The sequence below is a fragment of the Budorcas taxicolor genome, chromosome 5 (genome assembly GCF_023091745.1).
Source record: "Budorcas taxicolor isolate Tak-1 chromosome 5, Takin1.1, whole genome shotgun sequence".
Classification (NCBI taxonomy): domain Eukaryota; kingdom Metazoa; phylum Chordata; class Mammalia; order Artiodactyla; family Bovidae; genus Budorcas; species Budorcas taxicolor.
This window is the reverse complement of record NC_068914.1, coordinates 157,153,610-157,178,082: the sequence shown is the minus strand read 5'-3', so window position 1 is coordinate 157,178,082 and position 24,473 is coordinate 157,153,610. Positions and strand designations below refer to the sequence as shown.

The 24,473-nt window shown below is 52.2% G+C and overlaps 1 protein-coding gene across 5 annotated transcripts; it reads left to right on the top strand.

Moving 5' to 3' along the window:
- The first annotated feature begins 200 nt into the window (after positions 1–200).
- A4GALT (alpha 1,4-galactosyltransferase (P blood group)) lies at positions 201–24,473 on the top strand. Of its 5 annotated transcripts, XM_052640220.1 has the most exons (5): positions 20,666–20,682; positions 21,143–21,328; positions 21,405–21,546; positions 22,238–22,333; positions 22,965–24,473. In XM_052640220.1, exons 2-5 carry the CDS (start codon positions 21,286–21,288, stop codon positions 24,070–24,072), a joined length of 1,389 nt encoding a protein of 462 aa, XP_052496180.1. In that variant the 5' UTR covers positions 20,666–20,682; positions 21,143–21,285; the 3' UTR covers positions 24,073–24,473. The 5 variants fall into 5 exon arrangements, with proteins under 5 accessions (XP_052496182.1, XP_052496181.1, XP_052496184.1 ...); XM_052640222.1 differs by lacking the exons at positions 20,666–20,682; positions 21,143–21,328 and adding an exon at positions 201–267; XM_052640221.1 differs by lacking the exons at positions 20,666–20,682; positions 21,143–21,328 and adding an exon at positions 16,355–16,658.

Genomic DNA, 24,473 nt, shown 5'->3' with positions numbered 1-24,473 from the left:
CTACGCGGCCGGGAGGCACGGGGAGTGCTCCGTACCTGTGGGCCCGCGGGCTGATGCGGTCCAGCCCCGGGCGCTGGGAGCCGCGTGGACTCACAGGACCCCCTCGGGGCGGGGCGGGGCGGGGCGGCGCTGACCCCGCCCCGGGCTGAGGAGCGGCGCTCCGCCCGCCGGTCTCCCGGCCCTGCCCGCCCGCCGCCTGCCGCCCGCCTGCCGCCCGCCGGGCCCGCGGGGCCGCGTTGTCCGCCGGCCGGAGTCGCAGGAGCAGAGGTACGAGTGGCCGGGCTCCGCGGCACAGGCCGGGGGGCGCCCCGGGCCCGGGAGGGGAGGCGCGCTCCGAGAGAAGGAAGGGGTGGGGGCTGCGGAGGGCTCGGCCGCCGCCCGCCGGGACCACCTGTTCGGGAGGGTCGCTCGCGTGCGCACCGACTGTGCGCGCTGCTTCCCCGACCGCCGCCTCCGCCCCAGAGGCACCCAAAGTTGAGCGCGGCGGCTGGGCTGGGAGCCCAGCTCGAGAAAGGAGGGCGCGCCCCGCCAGGGAGCCCTCCGGGCAGCGCCGCCCGGGCGGGGGTCCCCGCGGCAGGAGCAGAGCGGCCGTGGGGGCGAGAAGCCCGGGTCCGAGGGCCGGCTCCCCCGGCCCGCGCTGCGCCCTTGGGCGAGCCGCGCCGCTCTGCCTGGGGGCGCGTAAAAGTCCCGGAGGCCTCGCCGCCCGCCGCGATCGCCCCTGGCCCCGAGGGGCGCGGCTGGGGAGAGGGGTCGGGGGGAGCGGCCGGCTGCGGGCGGAGACTGCCGGGGGATGGGAGGCGTCCCCCTGGGCCTTTGAGGATGCTGAGGCTTTGGACGGCGAAGGGGGGAAAGGCTCTCTCCAGGTGGAGGGACCGCCCGGGTCGGAACTGGGAAGTGGGGAGAGCAGGGTCTAAGCGCTCCGTCCCGGGGATCCGGATCCGCAGACCACCCCCTCTTTCCGGCGTGCTTCTCTCCTCCAGATGGGAAGCGTCGAGTCCCAGCGGGAGCTGCGGTGCGCTGGCAGAGGCTCTTTCCGGGGATGTCCAGTCTCAGTCCACGCCCCTTGGCGCGAGCCGAGTCCCCAGCCTCAGTTTCCGCTTCTGACACGTGCCGGGCCGAGGTTCCCACCTCCCGGCCAGACGCAGCCGAGCCCCCAGCTCTGAGAGGGTTAGGACCTCCCCTGACCTCGCGGCCCTCTCTCTTGAGGACACCCTTTTGGTCTCCGCCAAATATGGAGTGAGCGGCGGCTCCGTGGTGGCCCTTTGAGGGTCTCTGGACTCCTTCGTGCCCTCTTCCCTCAAACCACCCGGGGCACCTGGTGTGCTACCCCTCTGGCAGCCCCTCCAGCCCCACCCCAGCTGCCCAAGGACTCCTCCTTTGTTACCACCTCCCCAAGATGGGGGAATCACCCTGTCCAGAGGGACAAAGCAGGGCCCAGGCTGGCCGCGACGGTCCCCTCCTGCTCGCATCCCTGTTCCCACAGCCAAAGAGCCCGGCAGCCAAATCAGGCCCAAATGAAAACTAAGAAAGGAGAGTCAAGATGGAACCTTCTCAGTTGCTCCTTTTCCTTCCAAGCCTGTTTCCAGTGCCCCTCGTGCCTGTCCCTGCTTGTCCGCTGTGGCACTCCATATTAGAGCGCACCACACCGAAATGGAAATTCTTTACCATTTTGTTTTGCTTCCTTGTACCTGTTGAAGCCCTAGAACTGCCTAGGCCAGTGGGCTGGCTCTGCTGTGTGCCAGGGCTGGCAGCATCTTTCAGAGTGACTTGTGCTGAGTCGCTCAGCCGGGTCCCAACTCGTTTCGACCCCCATGGACTGTAGCCCACCAGGCTCCTCTGTCCATGGGGATTCTCCAGACAAGAATACTGGAGTGGGTAGCTTGTCCCTTCTCCGGGGGAACTTCCCGACCCAGGAACTGAACCAGGGTCTCCTGCGTTGCAGGCTGATTCTTTATCAGCTGAGCTGCCTTGGGAAGGTGACTTACTTGGAACTTAAGGAAGCTGTGACACACTGCAGCATCAGGTTGGCCCCCGTCAGCCCCTTCCACAGGGCCATGGAGGTCCAGCTCTTCAGGGACCCAGGGCAGCCGAGAGTGCTGTTCCCCGTGGGTCTGAGTTGGTACCAGGGCAGGGTGAGACAAGGTGGCTGCCGGGGGCATTTGTAACCAGATGGGAAGAGGAGTGGATGAGAAAAGAGAAGCTTAATCTGTGAAAACAGCTCCTCCCTGCCCCACCCTCACCCCCACTGGCTGCTGCACATCCTGGTGGGGGCAGTTCCACCTTCAATCTGGCCACCCAAGCTGTGCTCATTACTACGCTCCTAGCGCACTCTTACCTCCTGTTGACTGCCCTGCCCTGCATTCTGTTGCCTTCCTCCTTCTCTCCAGATTGGAAGCTCCTGGAGGGAGGAAACTTGCAAGCCTGACATAGTAGGTGTTTACTGCCTTTTGCTTGAATGAATGAACTGCACGTGGGGGGGGGGCGGGGGGGATTTCATATTCACATCACTTGAAGATGTGCTGTGCTTAGTCACTCAGTCATGTCTGACTCTGTGACCCCATGGACCGTATATACACCAAGCTCCTCTGTCCACGAGGATTCTCCAGACAAGAATACTGGAGTGGGTTGCCATGCCCTCCTCCAGGAGATCTTCCAACCCAGAGATCGAACGACCGTCTGAGCCACCAGTTATCACTTGGAGATAACTATTGTTAAAATTTGCCAGACTTTTTAAAAAACACATTGGTACATATTGGAATGGGCTTCTCTGGTGGCTCAGTGATAAGGAATCCACCTGACAATGCAGGAGACTCAGGCTCCATCCCTGGGTCGGGAAGATCCCCTGGAGAAGGAAATGGAAACCCACTCCAGTACTTTTGCCTGGGAAATCTCACAGACAGGGGAGCCTGGTGGGCTACAGTCTATGGGGTCGTAAAGAATCAGACATGACTGAGCGACTAAACAACAACAAATTTGGATGCCTTGTTTACACAAACGTTGCAAATTCCTCGTCTTTCCCTAATTCTTTTTTCATATTTTTCAATGCTTAGACATTGTGACGTCATATTTAGTTAATGAGTTTCATTTGACATTTAGGTTTTGTTGGGTGTTTTTTTTAATATTTGGCTCTTTTAGATCGTGTTACATTGAGTTCATAGATAAATTTATGCATTGCCGGATTTTTTTTTCTGGAGAGGGAATTACCTGGTAGTCAGTGTAGCATCAGCTGGCTCTCCAGAGGAACTGCCACTGTGTACTTCCTTAGGCTGTGAACGTGCATTTCCTGTTATTTCCTGGAAATGAAATTACTGGGGTCAAAGAGCATGAACATCTGGTATCTTTGGGTGATTCTTATTCACTTGTTTGAGTTCATCAGTGAGACGCTTGCCCCTTGTCTGGTCTCTTGGTGGCAAAGATCTTCTCCCAGGTTATGACTAGGCTATTACTATTTTTGCTGCTGATGGTGTGTGCATTTGAGCAACACATTTAAAATTTTTATTTTACTGTATCTGTGCTTTTGGATAAGGGAGACTTGGCTGCATTTATAAGCTGATGGGAAAGAGCCAGGCGAGGGAGTGGCTGAAGTCCCTGAAGAGGGAGGGGCAGGTCAGTAGATGAAGTCCCAGAGGATGCTGGAGGCGGGAGAGGGCTGGAACTGGTCTAGAGGGGGGCCTTCTGAGCTGGTGAGGACAGGAGGTGTGAGGGAGGGGATGGGAGGGCATCTTATGAATCGGCTTTGATCTTCCCAGAAAAGAAAGTAAAAAAAGCATCATCGGCAGGTTCTGGACCTGAGGCCCCCAGCACCCAATGCTGTTTGCCAACCTCATTTCCCTTGAGTCCTCCTTGTTTCCCTGGGAGGTGGGAGGTAGAAGGTGTTATCACCCCCATCGACAGACTCCAGAGGGAGGGGAAGTACCTTGAAGAGTTCCACCTGCCCTTGAGCGTCCTCTCCGACCTCCATCTCTTGTAGCTAGCAAGAAACAGTACCCATCTTCTGTGTCTAGAGCTTGGTGAGTGAGCATCCCTTCCTCTCCTGCCTGCCTGTTTGTCTTCCCTCTGGACAGACCCCAGTGGGGCCAGGAGCTTCCAGTTCTGCAGAGCTGGCCGCAGGGACTAGGAGGGCCCCTTCCATTCAGGGCAGTGCCCCAAACACTCCTCTCACCCAGCAGGAACCAAGTGCTGCAGGGGCAGCAGGGCCTTCAGGATGTCACACCTGTGCAAAGTCTGAGTTGCTAGGTAGATGCGAAAGTAAAACAGAAAAGTGGTCCTTACATTCCATGAACATCTTGATTTGAAAGTGCAGACGCCATTGTCCCAGATACAGATATGGAGCCCAGAGACACCCCCACCCTACCCTGGGTGTCTGTAGTCATCGATTGCTTTTTTCCAGAAGCTTCCAAGGCAATCTCCTGATTTGAGGACGGGCTTCTGGCTCAGACAGTAAAGAATCCGCCTTCAGTGCAGGAGACCTGGGTTCGATCCCTGTGTCCAGAAGATCCCCTGGAAAAGGGAACAGCAACCCACTCCAGTATCCTTGCCTGGAGAATTCCATGGACAGAGGAGCCTGGTGGGCTACAGTCTATGAGGTCGCAAAGAGTCGGACACAACTAACACTTTCACTTTTCTTTCCATTGATCAAGCCCCTACCTGACTTCAGGGCTTTTGTTAACCTGATCTTTTTTTTTAAACCCCCTCAGCCCTCTTGAGCTGTCAGTCCCATCTTACAGATGAGGAACTGAGAGTCAGCCGCCTCCTCTTGACCACAGCAAGATCTGAGCCCCTGGCCACAGTGCAGTCCCAGTTGAACGGGACTGGGCTACAGACAGAGTTATTTCACCTGGCTATTTGAATCCCAGGGTGTTTGAATCCCAGCTGGGCCTCAGTTTCCAATCTTAAACTGTAATTGATAATAAGAGGACCTGTCTCACGCAGCTACTGGGAAGATTACATGAGTTACTGAAGGAGAAACCACTCTAACCAGTGGCTGTGCATGGTAAGCCCTCAGGAAATATGCACCGTTGTTGTTATTAAACCACATAGCTCCATTCCTGACAGGCAGCTTTTAATAAACGCTAACTTGGCCACACCCGTCTCTCTTCCGATGAGAGGATGGGAAGGAGGACCAGCCCTGACGCTGGAGAGAACTTGGACTTTTTAAGTTCTCGAGACCAGTGATGACCTGTATCGAGAACAGATTGGCATTTCCTTTGGCCTAAGCCGTTCATTTCTAGGAAGGGTCTTGCAGAAGTAATTAAGGATGTGTTGAGAGATCTAAGTGCTAAGATACCACAGTGTTGTCTATAAAAGCAAAAAGCCACATTTCCAGCAGTCAAAGTGCAAAGTGAAAGTCGCTCAGTTGATTCTGACTTTGTGCGACCCCATGGACTATACAGTCCATGGAATTCTCCAGGCCAGATTACTGGAGTGGGTAGTATTTCTCTTCTCCAGGGGATCTTCCCAACCCAGAGATCAAACCTGGGTCTGTGCATTGCAGGTGGATGCTTTACCAGCAGAGCCACGGGGGGCTCAGCCACAGAGGGGCTCACAGGGGGAAGCCCCTCCAGCAGTCAATGTGGGCTACCCTGGAGAGGTAGGGCGTGGAGCTGTGTCTACTGACATGATAGAGGCGCAGCGTGTGTTTCCAAAGAGTTTAATTCAGGTAGAATTTACAGCCTGTTGCGCACGTCCAGTTTGATGAGTTTCAGGAAATGGGTCTGGTTATGTAACCACCACCACCTGGTTTCAGGAGACAGAGGCCCCGCATATTTTTAAGTGAAAAATAAAACAAGGTGTAGAGCAGTGTGGGTAAGGATCACTTTCTGTGCGTCTCCTGGACACAGCCTGCGTAAACACTGCTCCGTGTGAGTGGAGGCGGCCGAAAAGGACTGGAAAGCATATGCCAAAATGCTGACGTGTCACATACCCTCACCTCAGACCTTCAAGATAAAGAGCAAAGCAGGAGCTGTTCACTGAGAGTGGTGACTGGACGTCCCCTGCCCTGCCCCCCAGGCATGCACGCACACATACACACACATCCCTCTAGAAAAGCTGGGAGCCCCACCAACCATGACCCCACTGTTGGCTAAGTGTCTGTGTATACGCACTGTGGAAACACAGAGGCAATACTCAAAGGTATGAAGAAAACCATGACAGTATTTTGATGGATTCTTGGCAAATGGCAGCTCGTCTTCCCCACGATGATTGAGAGGTTGCTGGGTCGGGAAGGTGGAGGGACATTTTGGGAAGAAGAAGGAGCTTGTTTCAGAAACTTGGTGTTCCCAGAGCCTAGTGCCTTGAGCAAGAGAGGAGCTGGGTTTTCTTGAAGCTTTTAACCATCATTTTCAAAGGCATTGAGGATATATCGGGATGGCTGTCGTGTCATCACGCACTTATCGTGCACCTGCTGTATGCCAGGCCCTCCCTGATTTAATATCAGGCTGAGTGGGCAGTGTCTGGCTTGGTGCCCACTTTCCTGCAATCCCAATTCACTCCAAGACCAAATTCACCCTGGTGGTTCCCCCATAGGACTTGCTCAGGGGCTCTGAAGGTCTGCCAGGGGTCTGGGCTAAGGGGGAGCACAGGGTTTGGGGTGAGTGCTGTTCACACTCCTTTGGAAGGTAGCCATGAGCTCCTCCTGGTGTGAATGTGTGCAGAAATGGGGGCCCAGCCACAGTAAGCGTCAATATCTGGGTGGCTTCCTAGGTGAGGAGAGACTTGGGGGCACACATACCTGGGTGGTGCCCATCCCGCCTCCCCCCTTCACTAGCCCAGCAGCCCCTTTGCTCTGCACCTGAGTTTTTCATTGGTAAGACGGGCCACCGCGGTGGACATGGAGACCCAGGGCGCGTGGTGTTCAGTGGGGTGCCTGGTAGGCGGTGTGTTCCAGACAGATGGCAAAACTTCCTTCGTACCTTTTCTGCTCAGGAAGTTCCTGGGCAGGGGAGTGTGGAGGGATGTTTTGAGAAGAGGAAAGAGTGGGTTGCAGAGGCTTGGAATTTCCAGAGCCTGGTGGCTTGAGCAATGGAGCAGACGTCAGCTCGGCTAGTCTGGCGGTCATGCGCCGGGAGCGGGCAGGGCTGGGGAGGCAGAGCTTGCCGGACCCCAGCACTGTGGGGTCTGCGGGCTTGTGTGGGGCTGCAGCAGGAGGCGGCTGGGGTGGCGCGTCGCAGGACAGGGACCGAGAGATGGAGAGAGCTGGGCTGGGCTAGGGGGAGGGAAGGAGGGGTAGAGCGGAAATCTGTTTAGCGGAGCTGTGCCCCCAATTCCCTCTCTCCGCTTCCGTCTCCCCGGATCACCACAATAGCCTTGTAACACATTCCTGTTGCTTGCTACACGTCCCCTGTGACTTAGACCCATAAAGCAGCCAGATCTTAAAGATTTCTTTAAGACATAAGTCACACTAGGGAATTCCCTGTCAGTCCAGTGGTTAGGATTTGGGGCTCTCACTGCCAAGGTGGGGAGCTAGGATTCCACAAGCCATACAGGGTGACCACCCCCCAAAAAAGTCACGCTATAACCCTTTCCTCCTCAAAATTGCCCACTGGCACCCCCTGCCAATCAGCTGTCAAGTCCTCCCTGTGGCCCTCAAGCCCGCTCCCCAGCCCGGCCCAGCGTCCCCTGTATCTCTCTAGCCTCTCCTGGTGGTGACTCCACGGTCAGTCCCCCAGGCACACATGCCTGAGGGCCTTTGCACTCACTGACTTTCTTCCCTGGGCACCCTTTCCCCAGAAATCCATCCAGCTGGTGCTTCACCTCCTTCTGGCGTCTGCACACATGTCAGCTTTTCTAGAGAAGCCATCCATAACCATTCCGCACCCCCGCCCCTGGTCCTCCCAGTGCAGGGTCGCTAAGAGCAGATGTCTGGGTGTCCAGATCCGTGGTGAGTTATCACTCCCTGCCTGAGCAGAAGGTGACTTCACCCTGATCCTGAGAGCTGGAGCCCAGGCTCTACTGCAGAGTGACCTTGGGGGGCTGGCATGGCCTCAGGGAAGATAAAAGCCTCTGAGACTTTCAGATGCAGACATACCTGAGAGGAGATCCTGGCGCCACCCCCCTCGACCCCTGCCCCCCACCAGGTACTAGCCATGTAGTGTTGGGAAGGTCACCTTTCTCTCCCGGGACAGGTGCACACTCGGGTACTTGAATATGAAGGGACACGGCATGCGACCATATTTTGTGCCCTTGGATGGTGAGGCGGGAACATGTCAGTTACACCTTCTGACTGTTGTCGTCTGTGCGGGCTCAGGGTTTGCCGGTTTGCAGATGGCGCTCCCCTAGATTAGTTACTCATTAGTTACCCTGGCTTTCTGGGCAGTTTAGGGATCATTCATGCATTCTTTCAGAAAATATGTATTAAGCACCTTCAATGTGCTAAGGTCTGTGCTGGCCCTGTGATGAGTCAGAGTGACCTTGTTCCTGGCCCCCTGGGAGCAGGCATTGTTTTCCAAGATATGAGTGTCACTGTGTGTTTAACCAGTCCCTTCAAGGAAGACCTTGGGTTGTTTCTAATCATTTGCGGTTGCAAACAAACCTGTGAGCGGTACAAATATCACTTATCTGTAGGATAAATTCACAGAGTGGGACTGTGAGGCGAAAGGGTACGTGAATGTGTAATTTTGATAGATGTTGGTCAGTTACTCTCCACCCCTACCAGCACTGTACGGATGCCCGTTTCCTCAGAGCCTTGCCTGAAGGATGTGTCGAAGTTTTAGATTCTTGCAAATCTGATGGGTGAGAGATGCTATCGGACTGTTTTGACCTGCATTTTTCTTCCTTACAAAAAGCTCCCCCATCTTGCTTATCTGTTTAATCATCAGTGTCTGTGTGTGTGTGTGTGTGTGTGTGTGTGTGTGTGTGTGATGTGACCTTGGCTCATTTTCTTTTGGATTGTTCATTTTTTCTCCTTGATTTGTGGGATTGCTTTCTAAGTTAGAAAAATGAGATGTCTGGTATCTGAGAGAAACAAAAGCCATCCCAAGATGTCACTTGTATTTTTTACTTTCTCAGTATTTTGCGAAAGGTTGCAGGGAAATTTTTTCTTTTCATGACTTCTGGATTCCATGCATAATTAAGAAAACCTTCCCAACTCCGTTTACTAAGGAATTCACTCGTGTTTTGTCTGAAACATTTATTATTCCTTTTGGGGTTTATCCTGGGCATATTCTGAGCTATCCGCTCATCTGGTTCTTTTTCCCTCCTGGCTTCCCTGCTTGCCCAACAGCTGTATTAAAAGATCTATTTTCACTCGCGCATTTGTAGATGCTGCCCATGTTGGATATGCAAATACCATACTCTTTCTGTGATTTGTTTCATTGCCCTGTTTATATGCAAAAACTAGGTTCTTTTAATTATTGGTGCTTCGTGTGTCAGTCTCTGAAAGACCAGTCCTTCTTCATGTCTTCCTTTCCTCAGTTTTCCTGTAGGTTTTTGCTTACTTTTCTTTTTTAAATTTTATTTTATTTCTCCACTTGGCTGGGCTGAGTCTTCGTTTCTCTAGTTGCAGCGAGTGGGGGCTGCTCTCTAGTTGTTGGGCTTCTCCTGTTGCAGAACACAGGCTCTGGGTGCACGGGCTTCAGGAGTTGTGGCTCACGGGCTTAGCTGCCCGGTGGTATGTGATCTTCCCAGACCAGAGACTGAATCTATGTCCCCTGCATGAGCAGGCAGATTCTTTACCACTGTACCGCCAGGGAAGTCCCTTGCTTATTTTTCTAAATAAACTTTAGAATCCGTTTGTTGAACTGCAGACCCGAGTGCAGTTTATACATTGGCTAAGAGAACATCGACGTCTTTAAAAAGCTGAATCTTCCATCCAAAAACACAATGCAAGTTCCCACTTGTTCAAGCGTACTTTGCATTGTCAGCGGCTTTAAATTGTTGTTCACATGAATGTTGAACATCTTTTGTTAAGTTTAACCCTAAGTACTATGATGGTGGCTGTGAGTAGGAGTCTTTTCATTGTATCTTCTGCTTCCAGCTGCTTTTATTTGTGTATGTGTCTGTCTGTTTCCTATCACCTTATGGTATTTCTTTATTAGTAGGAGTTTTTCAACAGTTTCTCTTGACTTTTCTAGGTATATAGTAGTATTGTATAAAAATAGCAGTAATTTTAGCTTTTTCTATTTGACTTTTGGTGGGGGTTGCCCCCTGTTTGGAGAAGGCAATGGCACCCCACTCCAGTACTCTTGCCTGGAAAATCTTATGGACGGAGGAGCCTGGTAGGCTGCAGTCCATGGGGTCGCTAAGAGTCGGACATGACTGAGAGACTTCACTTTCACCTTTCACTTTCATGCATTGAAGAAGGAAATGGCAGCCCACTCCAGTGTTCTTGCCTGGAGAATTCCAGGGATGGGGGAGCCTGGTGGGCTGCCATCTATGGGGTCTCACAGAGTCGGACACGACTGAAGTGACTTAGCAGCAGCAGCAGCAGCCCCCGTTTGTATCATAGCTTCACTGGTAGCTCAGACAGTAAAGAATCTGCCTGCAATGTCAGAGACCCAGGTTCGATCCCTGGGTCAGGAAGACCTCCTGGAAAAGGGAATGGCAACCCACTCCAGTATTCTTGCCTGGAGTATTCCATGGACAGAGGAGCCTGGCGGGCTACAGTCCATGGGGTGGCAGAGTCAGACATGACTGAGCAACTTTCACTTTCATTCAGTTTTTATAGCTCTAATTTCTCTTGTCGAGTTGCTCTGATGAACACCTCCATTGCCCATGAGGGTGCTGGACACTTTGTCCTTTTCCTGTCTTCAGCTAGAGTTCCCTCATGTATGAAGCTGAGTGTTCACACTCCTGTATGAAGCAGGCTCTTGGCTTTGATGTTGATATACATGATTTTCTTAAGGAAGTATCCATTGATTCCTAATTTATCCAGAAAGTGTTGGAAACCTTGTCAAATTACTTTAGCATTTCTGGGGATAATAGTATGGTTTTTCTCCTTAGATGTATGAATATGGTGAATTATATTAAAGACATCCTAGTATTGAACCATCCTTGCATTCCAAGAATAAAACCCACTTGGTTTTATTTTGTTTTGTTATGACCAGGGACTGACCCAGGGCCCCCTGCGTTGGGAGTGTGGAGTCTTAGCCACTGGACCACCTAGGAAGTCCAAACCCACATGGTTTTGATTGTTCATTCTTTTGATGTGCTGTTGAGTTCTATTTGCTTTTTTTGTTTAGGATTTTTAATTCATAAGTGATATTGGTCAGTAGAGTGTCTTGTGCCATCTTTCTCAGGTTTTGATGTCTATATTATGCTAATTTCAATTCTTTATACTTAGACTTATCTGGTGGCTCAGTCAGTAAAGAATCCATCCACCTGTGATGCAGGAGACCTGAATTCGATCCCTGGGTCAGGAAGGTACCCTGGAGAAGGAAGTGACAATCGACTCCAGATTCTTGCCTGGAAAATCCCGTGGATGGAGGAGCCTGGTGGGCTACAGTCCACGGGATTGCAAGAGTCCGATATGACTTAGTGAATAAACCACCATACTTAATTTTTTTTCAAGTGTTCCCTCTAATATTTTGCTATTTAACAGGTTTAAAAGCATTGAGATCTTCTGTTATGTAAATTCATAAAATTCCTCTCTAAAAATGTCGTGTTGCTTTTGTTTCTTAATGATCTTGTATAATTCTATGTCTTATGTAAAAGTTGGCCTGTCTAGACTGACTGTTCTGGCAACAGTCTTGATTTAGTACATTTCAGGTTTCAAATGTTAGTTGCAAAGCACCGTCTTACGATTGAAGAAGTCTCCCTCTGCTTCTTTGGCTCCTTTCTCATCTGGCATGACTTAGTTTGCACTGGGTACTCAGTCCTCATCTCCTCAGTTCTCTTGTTTTCTTAATTAGGTTAATTGTGATTTATAGATGTCATTGAATTTTTCCCAGAGAGCCCGTTTTTTGGCCTTATGTCTTAGTTCTACTGCTTATCTGCTTCCAGACTTTTTTCTACTGTAATCTTTCTTTCCTTGGTCTTCTCGTTTACTTTCTAACATTTTAAGAAAAGGTTTAGGTTCTTTTTCTACCATTTTTCGCCTGCTGGTTTCTTTCTTCTTATCGGTCCTGTTTTGCTTGTCACATGTATTGGAGGCTATAAACATTCTTCTGATAAACCTGCAGCTGTGTCTTATAGATTCAGATTCTTCAGTATTTTGATATGGTTGTTTTCTAGAAATGCCATAGATCCCGTTTGTACTTCCCTTTTGACTCAAGAATTGTCCAAGAGAGAGGTTTTGTTTTTAAAAAACTCTTCCTAACTTTTACGTTAATTTCTAGTCATACTGCTTTGTATTTATAAAATGTATGTTTTATGCTTATGGGTTTTGTTGAGGTTTTCAATTTTCATAAATGTTCCATCTGCTCTTGAAAGTGAATTATTTATTATTATGATCAAGAATTTGATATAGAGTTGTACTTTTTGATTATTTTGTAGATCTTCTGAATTATTTTGTGTTTGATCTACTTGTTTCTTGGACTCAGAAAGATGAATTACAGTCTGTTATTAGTGTATTACCATCTGTTTCTCCTGACATCCCTGTAATTTCTTCTTCCTGAAAATTGCTGCAGTGTGTTTGACGCCTTGTGAATTATACCACTTAGCATTATAAGTGGCCTTTCCTTGGCTCATTTAGAGATGCCTGGCCTTAATTCCCATTGTCAGATACTAAGATTATGGCTTCAGCTTTGTTTTTGTTTGTATGTGTCTTTAAACGTTTGCTCATTCTTTTACTTTTAACCTTCTAAATCACTTTTTTGATGTTTGTGTCTCAAGTACAAGATGGAGTTGGAGCTAAACTAAAAAAACCTTTTCCTTTGTATAGATAAGTCAGATCTGTTTATATGTGTTGATATGGCTGATATCTATGACCTGCTGTGTTCATATGTACGCATGCCTTTGTGCTTGTGGGAGGGCTACATTCCTCTTTGTATATAATATACACACATATGTATTTACTTGTTTGGCTGTACTGGGTCTTAGCTGCAGCATGTGGGATCTTTCACTGTGACATGTGGAATCTAGTTCCCTAACCAGGGACTGAACCCAGGCCCCCTGCCTTGGGAGCACAGAGTCTCAGCCACTGGACCACCGGGGAAGCCCCTGGGAGGGCTATATTCTGATGAAAACAAACAGACAAACAACCCAAAACAAAAAATAGCAATCTTTCCGATATTTGGGAACGCTTGTAATTTGTTCGAGTGGCTCCATTTTTTTATATTTATCCTGCATATCATACTCTTAGTCCCTTCTTTCTTTAGGCAGTGTCCGTTGTTTCTCTTCTATGAACAACAATACATTTAACTTGCTCCTTCTCCATCCTCCCCTATCTCTAGTCACTGCTCATCTCAGCTGATACTGTGCTGAGTGAGGCGTATATTGTTTCCATCCAGTGCTTCTGGAAGCGCTCCGTCAGGCAGTGTTCCTGACGTTTGCCACTTCCTGCTCATTCAGTGACATGACAACCTGAAGAGATGTCCGCAGCTCGGAAAAAACCTCCTGAGGCAAGAGCGAAGCACTCTGAAGAAGTGCTGCGCCACCCACAGTCGATGCAAAGTGTGAGCCAAAGGTTAATATGTGGTTGTCCCTTAGTATCCACGCAGGGAACCCCCACAGCTACCAAAATCCTCCCGCACTCAAGTTCAATGATGTAAGCTGGACTTGATGCTGCCATGTAGGAAAATGCAGACAGTGACACTGAGGAGAAATCATTCAGAAGAATCGGGTTTTACGTGTGGTGAACCTTCAGGAACACCTTACTCAATTTATTTCACTTATATTCCTTCCTATGGAGTTCCTTCCTTCCTTCCTTGCATCCTATGTATACACAGACGTGATAGGTGATTTTAAAATCTAACTTAAAAAAAAATTCTTGCCAAAGAAAAATCCTACATAATAAGAAAGCAGAGTGGCTTTGCTTAATTGGCAGCGTTTTTATTTTTTAGTGGTTCATGATGGTGCGTCTTATTAGATGCAGTAACATTGGGTGGTGTTATCCTTCTTCGTATCCCTTTGCACTCTAAATATGCTCAAGCTTTTACCGCTTTAGTTTTTACCCCCAGCAGTTAGAGATGAGGCCACCAGAGCTTGCTCTACTTTCCACCTTCTTTTTGCCTGTCCTACCAATTTTTTGTTTACATTTTTACGTTGTCTGACTAGACACCACTGTCGTTCCATCCTGTTGTCCTTATTCCTACCTCTGGTGGGTGGAGAGGAGCTGAAGTTAAATATATTCAGTCCTGTTAATAATGTTAGCCCAATCACCATTCGGTTTTCTGTACTTATTACTCATAATCCATTATTGCCCAAGTCCTTATATTTTGAAACTTGGTGTGTAACCTTAATATTTAAAGAACAGCTTGGCTATACACTCAACCCTCCACATCTCTGGATTCCACATCCACAGAGTCAACCAACTGTGAGTCTAACTTATTAAAAGGAAAAAAATTCCAGAACATTCCAAAAAGGAAAACCTGACTGTGCTGCACACTTGCAGCTATTAATGTAGCATTTACATTACTGAGCAACTCACACTTTCACTTTTCCCTTTATATTGGGTATTATAGATAATCTAGAGATGATTTAGAGAATTTGGGAAATGTGTCTAGCTATATGCAAATACTACACCATTTTATGTCATGGACGAGCATCTGTGGATTTTGGTGGCTGTGGGAGTCCTGGAACCACTTCCCTTCGTGGACACGGAGGGATGACATATATTAATTTTTGGCTCACGATTTCTTTCCTTGAGGTGTAGGTGTTGCTCCACTATCTGTCACTGAGTGTCTGCTGAGAAATCTAATACCAGCCTGACTCTGTTTCCTTCATAGGTCTTTCTGTGTGCGTGCTCAATCGCTCAATCATGTCTGACTCTTTGTGACCCTACGATACTGTAGCCCACTAGGCTCCTCGGTCCCTGGGATTCTCCAGGCAAGAATACTGGAGGGGGTAGCCATTCCCTCCTCCAGGGGGTCTTCCCAACTCAGAGGTCGAACCTGGGTCTCCTATATTGCAGGCAGATTCTTTACCATCTGAGCCACAGGTAGCTGCCCAAAGATTTACTTTTGTGTCTTTATAAAGTTCATTCATCTAAAAAAATAATAATAAAGTTCATTCACTTTGCTAGAAAATATCTTGGGACTTAACCATTCTGGGTCACTGATCTCCAGTACTACATGGAGTCCTGTTTCGATTCATGAAATGAAATTGTCCCTTATTTCAGAAAAGTTTTCCTGCATTATAATTTTAAATATTTATTCTGGCCCATTGTTTTCACCTTCTTTAGAAACCCTAGTTGTGCATTTGTTGTATCTCCTTTACGTCTTTTCTCCATCTTCTTGAATTCTTTCATTCTCTTTCTTTCTATTTGGTTTTGTCCCCTTTCCTCATTTTGATCCCTGTACCTCTTACTGTACTTCATGCCTGCTCTCCCTGGGTTTCGTGTAGTTTGGTCTTCATTTCTGAAATGGTTTTGTCTTTTTCTTCTGGTTCTTTCCTGAGGTCTATCAGTTCTCACCTATTGTCTTCGTATCTTTTTCAAGAACTTCTCCCGTTCTTATGTTTCTGCTTTCTGGTCTTCCTTCAAGCAGGAATTACTTTTTCTCAGGGTTTTTTATTTTACTTGTTTTCAGTTCATGCTGCCATTCTGGATTAGAATTTTTGTTTGTTTTGTGGCGATATTTTTATAGTGACTCATCTTATAAGGGAACACCAGTGCTCCTTTCCCTCTTCATTCATGTAGCATCTTTGGATGGATGTTGTGTTTATGCCTTTAACAATTTTTTTTCCCCTTTATTTGAATTAGCAGAATTTTCCTGGACCAGCGACTAATAGGAGGTTTTGATGGAAATTGGGAGACAGGCCAGGATCGTTCTCTAGATTTCTCTCCTGAAAGACTCCCTCTGTTTTTACAAGAATGGATTGTTCCTTTAATATACGGTCTTCCCCTGCAGCTTCCCTTCTGTTGCCTCTCAGAACCCAGCCTGATTGAAGAAGCCACCGCCTCCAACCTTGAACCCTCCTGGTTCATTAAGCCCTTGGCTCCTGTCTTATTCGTCTTCCTTTTTTTAATTTGTTTATTTTTTGGCCACACCCCATGGCATGTGGGATCTTAGTTCCCCAACCAGAGATCACACCCATGCCCCCTGCATTGGAAGCACAGTCTTACCTACTGGATCAACAGGGCAGTCCCTCGTCTTCCTTTTAGAAGTGGTAATTGCTGTGGTCCTGCACTGCTGGGCACCCCCGGTCCCACGTTCTTCCCCACCCCCACTGCCGCATCTGCTGGTTCCAGGTGCCTTGTGCAACACTCGCATGTGACTTGGAGTTTATGAGTTTGTCCTGCTCCTGGTTTCTTTCCCTAATGCTGTAGCTTGTGGTTTATTTTTTTCCTTTCCCTCATGGCTCAGTCTGACATCAGTAGAAGAGGGGAGACTCAGAACTAAGAATGTGCCTCGTTCCTCTTGGAGACAGAGGGCTTCTCCTATTTTTCCGTCTGTCGTAACCCCTCCAAGAGCAAGCCGCTGCCTGCTAGATTCTGGCTTCAGGAATTTCTGTCCTCGGAACAACTTACAGGCTTTGGAGGGGGAACATTTTGTAACCTCGGCTCTGAAAACAGCCACTTGTACCAGGATCGCTGCCTTCTAATATCCGTCAGTCTTAATCAGGTATGCCCTGAAAGAGTGGGGATGGGGTCCATGGGAGGACCGGCCAGCAGCTCCACCAAGTAGGGTTTGGAAGCTGGAGATACTGATTTTTCACACCAAGGAGGGTCTGAATTCTAAGACCAAAAGCCCACCCCCCTCAATTTTATTAATGTACAGGGCATGGGGGCAGGCCCAGGCCCAAGGTCACAGAGCCAATCAGTGGCGGAACAGAGGCTGTCAGCAGGGACCTGGGATTGAATTCTATACTCCATTTCCTGGCTGGGTGACCTGCTCCGGGATCCCTCGGTGTATAGCCTCCATATATGCTCAGCCATTAACTTATCAGGGAGGTAGATCAGCACAGGCCCTGTGTTCCCACAGTTAGAACTTTCAGTTAGTCCGGCTCTCCCTTCCCCGTGGTGCAGAAGGAATCTGAGGCCCAACAAAGGAAAGGGAGTTGCCTAAAGTCACAGAGCAATTCGAGCGGGAATGGGCAGACCTGCAAGCACCCTCCAGCCCCCGTGCCACTAGCATGGACCCTTGGACAAGTCACTTATGTTTTCTGAACGTTAAACAGGGGAGCGGGTGCAGGAATGAGCTGGAATAATCCTACAGCCCTTACTGGGGATCAGGCTGAACTGAGAAACGCGCTGATCCCAGCCGGGGCCGGTCGGGGCCTCCTGACCCCCATGAGATGCGTCATCCTCAAGCAGGAGGATGCAGTTGACTCTCTGATCTTTTTTTTTAATTAACCATTTTATTTTATTTATTTGTATTTTGGCTGTGCCTTTTTGTCATGTGGGATCTTGTTCCCCGACCAGAGATGGAACTGCAACCCCCTGTGATGGAGGGGCCGTCTTAAGCCCTGGACCGCAAGGGAAGTCCTCCCCTATCTCTCTGTCACCCATGGCACCCCCACCTCCGCCAGGTCCCCAGCCCTAAGTCTCCTGGTACTTAATGAATCCCTGTGTCTTTGACTTGATATGGGGCACAGGTGCCAACTGGGGCCTTTGGGTTCCTAGCTTGGGGAAGAGCTTCCTTGGGGTGAGGGGAGGCAGCTGCTTATCCAGTCCTTTGAGTGCTGTCAACCTGGCCTTTGGCCCCTGTCTGTCTCTGTGTCCTCCCACTGCACCCCTGCCCCTATGCAGAATTATGGGGTCAAGGGCCAGAAAGGGCACCCCAGGGTTGTTTGAGAGGGAAGGAGATGGAGAGAGAGACAGACCTGGTGGGGCAGCAGGGGAGAGGAAAGGGTAGGAGGGGCCAGGGACAGAAAGGAGAAGAGAGGAAGAGGCGGGTGGGGTTGCAGCGTCGACGGATTGCCGATTGGTTGATTGGAGAAATCTTTGGAAGGTGCCATCCTTTGCTTCGAGGCTCTTCTCTCCTCTCTGGTCAGGGTCCTCCCTCCACGTCTGAGAACAAGGTTCCGCCGGCTGCTACCTCTGCAGTCCTAGGGGTCTCCAGGAAGGAGAAGGACCCTCTGGCAGTGTCTCCTCCATCCTTCCTATGCATATCTGCGCACAGGCATTGGTTTCCAAACCCTACACTGCCCCCAGCCGATAGCAGAGCCAGCAAGGGCCACGTGCAGGTCAAGATGCACGTGGTACCCAGGGCAGCCTCTGCACTCCCCTCCCACAGGTGAGGAAACTGAGGCCCCCGGTCTTACGTGACCTGTCGGGGGCTTCCCTGGTGGTCCAGTGGCTAAGACTCCACACTCCTGATGCAGGGGGCCCAGGTTTGATCCCTGGTCATAGAACTAGATCTCACAGGCCACAGTGAAGATCAAAGACCCCACGCACTGTAACTGAGACCCAGCAGGGCCAAATGAATAAATGAATAAAATAAATCAATAAAAAGAAGAGAGGACTTCCCTGGCAGTCCGGTGGTTAAGACTCCTCACTTCCACTGCAGGTGACTTGAGTACGATCCCTGGTCAGGGAACTAAGATCCTGCAGGTCATGGGGCAAGGCCAAGAAAAATTATTTAAAAAATTTTAAATCATTTTTTAAAAATTAAGTGACTGTCACAGAGGTGGAGGACAGGTAGTTGCTCGCATCTGCTGAGTCCAGAGCTGGGTCCTGGCTCCCAGGGCCCATGGGAGGGAAACACTGGAGAAACTGCAACCCTGACGTCTGGTTGCATGTGGGCTGGTGTGAGAGCTGAGTTCTAGTCCCACCTCGACTGTGATTCTCTGTGTGGGACTGGGCATCACTAAGGCTCCATTTCTCCCCCTCTCGTGTGAGGGGCTGGGCAAGTCGCCTCTAGTTTGGGACAGTCGGTGGCTCCTAAGCCCAGTAAGTGCCAGAGAGCTCCCGTCCCACGTTTACCAGGTCTTGTCCTTGTCCTTGCCTGATGAGCAGGCCACCAGCATCCATGGTGCCTTCTGCGCTCTGGGAGCAGAGCGTGGGCCCATCACTGTGGCTGGCGAGCACTGCACAGCCAGTGCCCAGACCTGAATCCGTGCCCACCCCCAGAGTTAGGAGCAGAGTGTATGGAAAGGAAATCGGGGTGCAGTTATCAGAAGTGGGAATGGATGATGGACCACCCAGACCAGCAGACGGCCACCCTGTCTCCCCTGGGGACCCCAGTTACATGTGACTTATAACCCTTTTCTCTGCCATGGGCTGGACCCAGGAGCCCAGCGAGGGTCAGAGGTGGAGGCTCCCTACTGGGGGGCAGGGATGGGAGTAGGCCATGGTTGAGGATGAGGTCCCAGAGCCAGGTCCCAGCCTTTTCTAGACCTATGAGCTTGATGCCCTTGATGCCGTGCTCCTGAGGTGGGAGCCACAGAGCCAGTGCCAAGGGCCAGCTCGGAAGGGGACTGGTCAGACCTTCAGCCTTCAGTCTCCGCCAGCCCTGCACTTCATACCCTTCCTTCCTCCCTGAGCTGGACACGGCGGGTCTTGATGATGGGGAGCCACAGAAGGACTTAGAGCGGGGTGTGACTGCAGTTAGGTGCTAACAGGGAGAACCTCCCCAGGGCAGGGCTGGAGATGGCGGCCGGGAGACAGGAGAAGGTGGCAGGAACGTGCCAGGCTGGACTGACAAAGGCCAGGACTTGGGCTGTGAGGCTCTCCTGGGGACTGGAGAGTGCTTTGGGCCTGAGGTCACACGGCTACTGGGCTGTGGCCAGCTTCGCGTCATAAACGGTTTCCATTCCCGGGTCTTGGGCTCAGGCACCAAATACGGTGCTGCAGCTCGCGTCTGGCTCCCTCAGCCATGGCCAGCTCATCCTGCCTCCTCTACAGGCTCCTATCCCCACCCCGAAAACACAGCCCATGGGAGAGCCAGGACCCTCTGGGCCCCCACACAGCCCCGGCCTCGCTCCATCCACCGCCCATCTGTGTGCCCTCAGCAGAGTGGTTCACAGAGGATTAAAAATACTCAGGACCAAAATAGCCTCTCTCCCTGTAGGGGAAAACCAGGGCCCAGGAGCACAAGGTTATGGGTTGACATCAGCGGCTCTGCCGCTCACAGCCCAGCTGGGGCATCCCAGGCAGCTCTCTCTGACCCCCCAGCGGCTCTGCCGCTCACAGCCCAGCTGGGGCATCCCAGGCAGCTCTCTCTGACCCCCCAGTTTCCTCCCCTCATGTGCTCACTGCCTATTTCCTCACTTGTTGACTTGCTAACTCATTCATCTGCTGATTCATTCATTCACTGATCACTCACTGATTGGCCCCTTCATTCACTCGCTTGCTCCTTTACGTAAGTACAGACCCACACGCTGAGTCACTCACTTACTCAGTATTTATTTATTACTTACCAAGACCCAGGCAGTATTCTAGACACTGAAAAAATAAATAAACCTACACCAGACATACCTGTCCTCATAGGGGTTCTGTTCCAAATAAATAACCAAAACGGACAAGTACACAAACATACAGTGTATTAGAATAAGTACTAGGGCGAACAGACCAGAGGAGGAGGCTGTGGGGTGTGGGGGAAGCTGGGATCTTAGAGGGGCCGGGGCGGGGAGGACGTGGGAAGATGAAGGAGCCAGCCCTGTGAACGTCTGCAGAAAGAGCATTCCGAGCAGAGGGAACCGCAGGTGCCGAGGCCCGGAGTCGGCAGCCTGGGGGGATGGGTTTAAGGAAGAACCGGGAAGCCAGGTGGTGATGGGGAGAGAAGCAGGTGTGAGGTCAGGGTGGGGGGACGTGCCACCCCCTCATGAACTAGGCCTCCCACCTCACTCATCATCTGAGCAGAGGAGCAGCCTGGCCAGATTTGCGTTTTTAAATCGTTACCTTGGCTGTTGCCTGAAAAATCCCATGGACAGAGGAGCATAGTAGCTTACAATCCGTGGGGTCGCAAGAGTCAGACGCGACTGAGCGACTTCACTTTCTTTCTCTTCTCTTCTGGCTGTTGAGTGAGTGAATCAGGCCATGAGTCCATTTCCTGTGTGACTGCTGTGTACCCAGCGCTGAGCCGGGCCCTGGGGAGAGAGAGGTGTGCAGGTCTCCTCCACGCCCATGGCTGACTCCCTTCTCATCGAGTGTCACCTCCTCCAGGAAGCCGCCTGCTCCCGCTTTGCTGGCCCCTTGGCTCCAGTTCCGCCATCATCGGGTTGATTGCCTCTCTCCACGTGGTCTTCCCTTGAAGCTGAGCACTCCTCCAGGGCAGAGCTGCGCCTAACTCTTCTCTTCTCCCCAGCATGTTCCCCCAGGGGCCAAGAGAGTGGAGGACAGAAAGAACAAGTGAGCCGCGGGCCCGGCCTGCCTGGCCCATGTGGCTGGGAACCAGCTTCACCCTGTCTCTCGCCATCTTTTGCAGATGGATTTGCGGGCATGGAGAGCGTAGGGAAGGACCCGGTTCCTGCTGACAGAGAAGGCTGGCTGCTGACCCAGGGCGTGTCTCCAGGAGGCTGGCCAGGCTGCCCGGTTCCCCACCTCGCCGCCATGGGCCGCCCAGGCTGGTCAGTTTCCAGCCCATGCCGTGGCCACGGTTCCTGGCCTCAGCCTTGGGGAGGGACAGGCCCCACTGGGCAAGTCACAGCCTCCTGGGACCCCGCTGTGACCACAAGACCCCTCTCTGTCCTGGGGAAGGGTTGACTATGGCTCCCCCAGGCTGCACCCAGTGTCCCGCCACTTGCACCCAAGCTTCCTGGCCTCTAAAGTGGAAACTATGCAACTGTCCCCTGGCGTTACTGAGGCCTGGATGGATGTGGATTCAGGAGAGTAAGCACTGGCCAGGATTCTGTTCATAGGACTGTCCGGGTCAATGTGTACCGAGTCCCCAGGCAGCATGTCTCAGTGGTGAGAGCACAGACCTGGAGCCAGGTGGCCTGGGTTCAAACCCCCTGCCCTGCTCCTGGCCAAGCAGAGGACTCTGCATGAGTTACCGGACCTCTCTGTGCCTCAGTGTTCTCACCATGTGAAAGGAGGATGATTCTCGCCCCACAGGGTGGCTGTGTTTAATGACTTAATATGTTTGAAGTGCTGAGAAGGCCCCCTGACATGTGCATGGTGGGCAGTCAGTATTTGCTGAGTGAATGAATATAATCCTTGCTCCAGTATGACTGTCCTGCAGCTGGTTCAGGCAGACACAGGTCCCATGTGTCCCAGGATTCACACGGTCCCACCACAAGCCTCTCTTGTTCCTCCCAGCCTCCTGCAAGGCACCCGGGAATGTTCCTGCTGCCGGCCAGCCACAGCCTGGGCATCAAGAGAGAGTGTGGGTCCGAGGGCAGCCGTGCTAGTCAGGTGACAGAGTGACAGCTTATATAGCACAACCTCCCTGTCCCCCTGCCTCCAAGCAAGGGCTGGGAAAGCCAGGGGCCCGGGAGATTCTGTCATGCCCACCCCAAGGGCTTGGGGACCCAGCAAGCATGCCCACGTGCCTGGAGTCTGCCCGTCCTGCCTCTGAGTGAGCTTGCATGCTGGCACCCAGCCCCCCAGGCCTCCTGCTGAAAGTCCTTGTGGCTGCAGGCAGCCCTTCCTCTTATTCCAGCTCCAGGCCCAGCTGGTGGAACCGAATGGGGCTGAGAGATGCCTGCACTGGGTCTCACATCACAGGCTGGCAGTTCAAAGGGGACAGACCTTGCAGAGAGGCCAGAGCCTGCGCTGGGCCCATGCTGGCCTCACATTGTGGGTGGCACTGGCCCAGCCCTTGGGGAGCTCGCCAGTATATCACAGAGTGGAAGGGCCTCTGCCCACATCTCAGCCCATGGCCTGCTGCTCCCACTGTAGAGCTGAGGTCAGAGAGGGGTTCCTGAGCACCTGGCCAGCCCGTGGGGTCTGGAAGCCGGGCTCAGCCATGGCTGGTGTCTGTGGGCAGTGCTCTTGAGCCGGGGAAGCCAGCAGGCTGCCTGAGTGTGGTGCTCGTCTCTTACAGACCAGCCGATTCCTGCTGGAGGCTCCTGACATCTGGGGAGATGACGTCGGCGCCCCCCGACTGCCTGCTGCGGCTGCTCCGGGGCACCCCGAGGCAGCGAGTCTGTACCCTGTTCATCATTGGCTTCAAGTTCACCTTCTTTGTCTCCGTCATGGTCTACTGGCATGTTGTGGGAGAGCCCGGGGGCCAAGGACAACTCTCTAACCTGCCTGTGGACATCCCCTGCCCCCACATGGTCCCCCCAACCCCCCCGCCCCCTGGCACCCTGCCTCCAGGCAACATCTTCTTCCTGGAGACCTCTGACCGGACGAACCCCAACTTCCTGTTCATGTGCTCCGTGGAGTCAGCCGCCAGGGCGCACCCCGAGTCCCCGGTGGTGGTCCTGATGAAGGGACTGCCTGGCGGGAACGCCTCCCGCCCGCGGCACCTGGGCCTCTCGCTCCTGGGCTGCTTCCCCAACGTCCAGATGCGCCCCCTGGACCTGGAGGAGCTCTTCCGGGAGACGCCCCTGGCCGCCTGGTACGCGGCCGTGCAGCGGCGCTGGGAGCCCTACCTGCTGCCGGTGCTCTCAGACGCCTCCAGGATCGCGCTGCTGTGGAAGTTCGGCGGCATCTACCTGGACACGGACTTCATCGTCCTCAAGGACCTGAGGAACCTGACCAACGCGCTGGGCACCCAGTCCCGCTACGTCCTCAATGGCGCCTTCCTGGCCTTCGAGCGGCACCACGAGTTCATGGCGCAGTGCATGCGCGACTTCGTGGCCCACTACAACGGCTGGATCTGGGGCCACCAGGGCCCGCAGCTGCTCACGCGGGTCTTCAAGAAATGGTGCTCCATCCGCAGCCTGAGCGAGAGCCGCGCCTGCCGCGGCGTCACCACCCTGCCCCCCGAGGCCTTCTACCCCATCCCCTGGCAGAACTGGAAGAAGTACTTCGAAGACATCAGCCCCCAGGAGCTGACCCGGCTACTCAATGCCACCTTCGCGGTCCACGTGTGGAACAAGAAGAGCCAGGGCACGCGCTTTGAGGCCACGTCCAGGGCCCTCCTGGCCCAGCTCCATGCCCGCTACTGCCCCACGACGCACAAGGCCATGAAGATGTACTTGTGAGGGGGCCTGCCAGCTCACCTGCCTGCACGTGGCAGAGAGGAGCTCTGGAGCCCGCCTTCCCAGGGGAGGCTAGATGGGAGGGCTAGAGATGGGGAGGCTGGGCCTCTGCAGCCCCAGGGTCTGGGGCAGGTGGTGGGGAGGATGGGGAACTGTTGGCCAGAGAGCTGTTACTGGAGGGCGCACTGCGGCGCCTGCGGCCTGCTCTGGTGGGCCACCCCCTGGGCCCGCCTACCGTCACAGGGTTGAGACGACCAGTGGTGAGGGGAGTGTCTCCAGACAGAATGAGCTGGAGTGAGCTGGCTGAGCACACCTGGGTCTTGTTCACAATGGGCAAGCCTGGTGAATATGAAAGCACCTCGCAGAGTGGCAGGCTGGGCTGAAGTGCCCATAAGGTTGGGGGT

Coding starts and splice junctions, on each gene's coding strand:
- A4GALT (XM_052640220.1), top strand. CDS start 21,286: ATGTTCCCCCAGGGGCCAAGAGAGTGGAGGACAGAAAGAACAA. Junction 21,329..21,404: donor GTGGAGGACAGAAAGAACAA/GTGAGCCGCGGG, acceptor CATCTTTTGCAG/ATGGATTTGCGGGCATGGAG. Junction 21,547..22,237: donor GCCATGGGCCGCCCAGGCTG/GTCAGTTTCCAG, acceptor TGTTCCTCCCAG/CCTCCTGCAAGGCACCCGGG.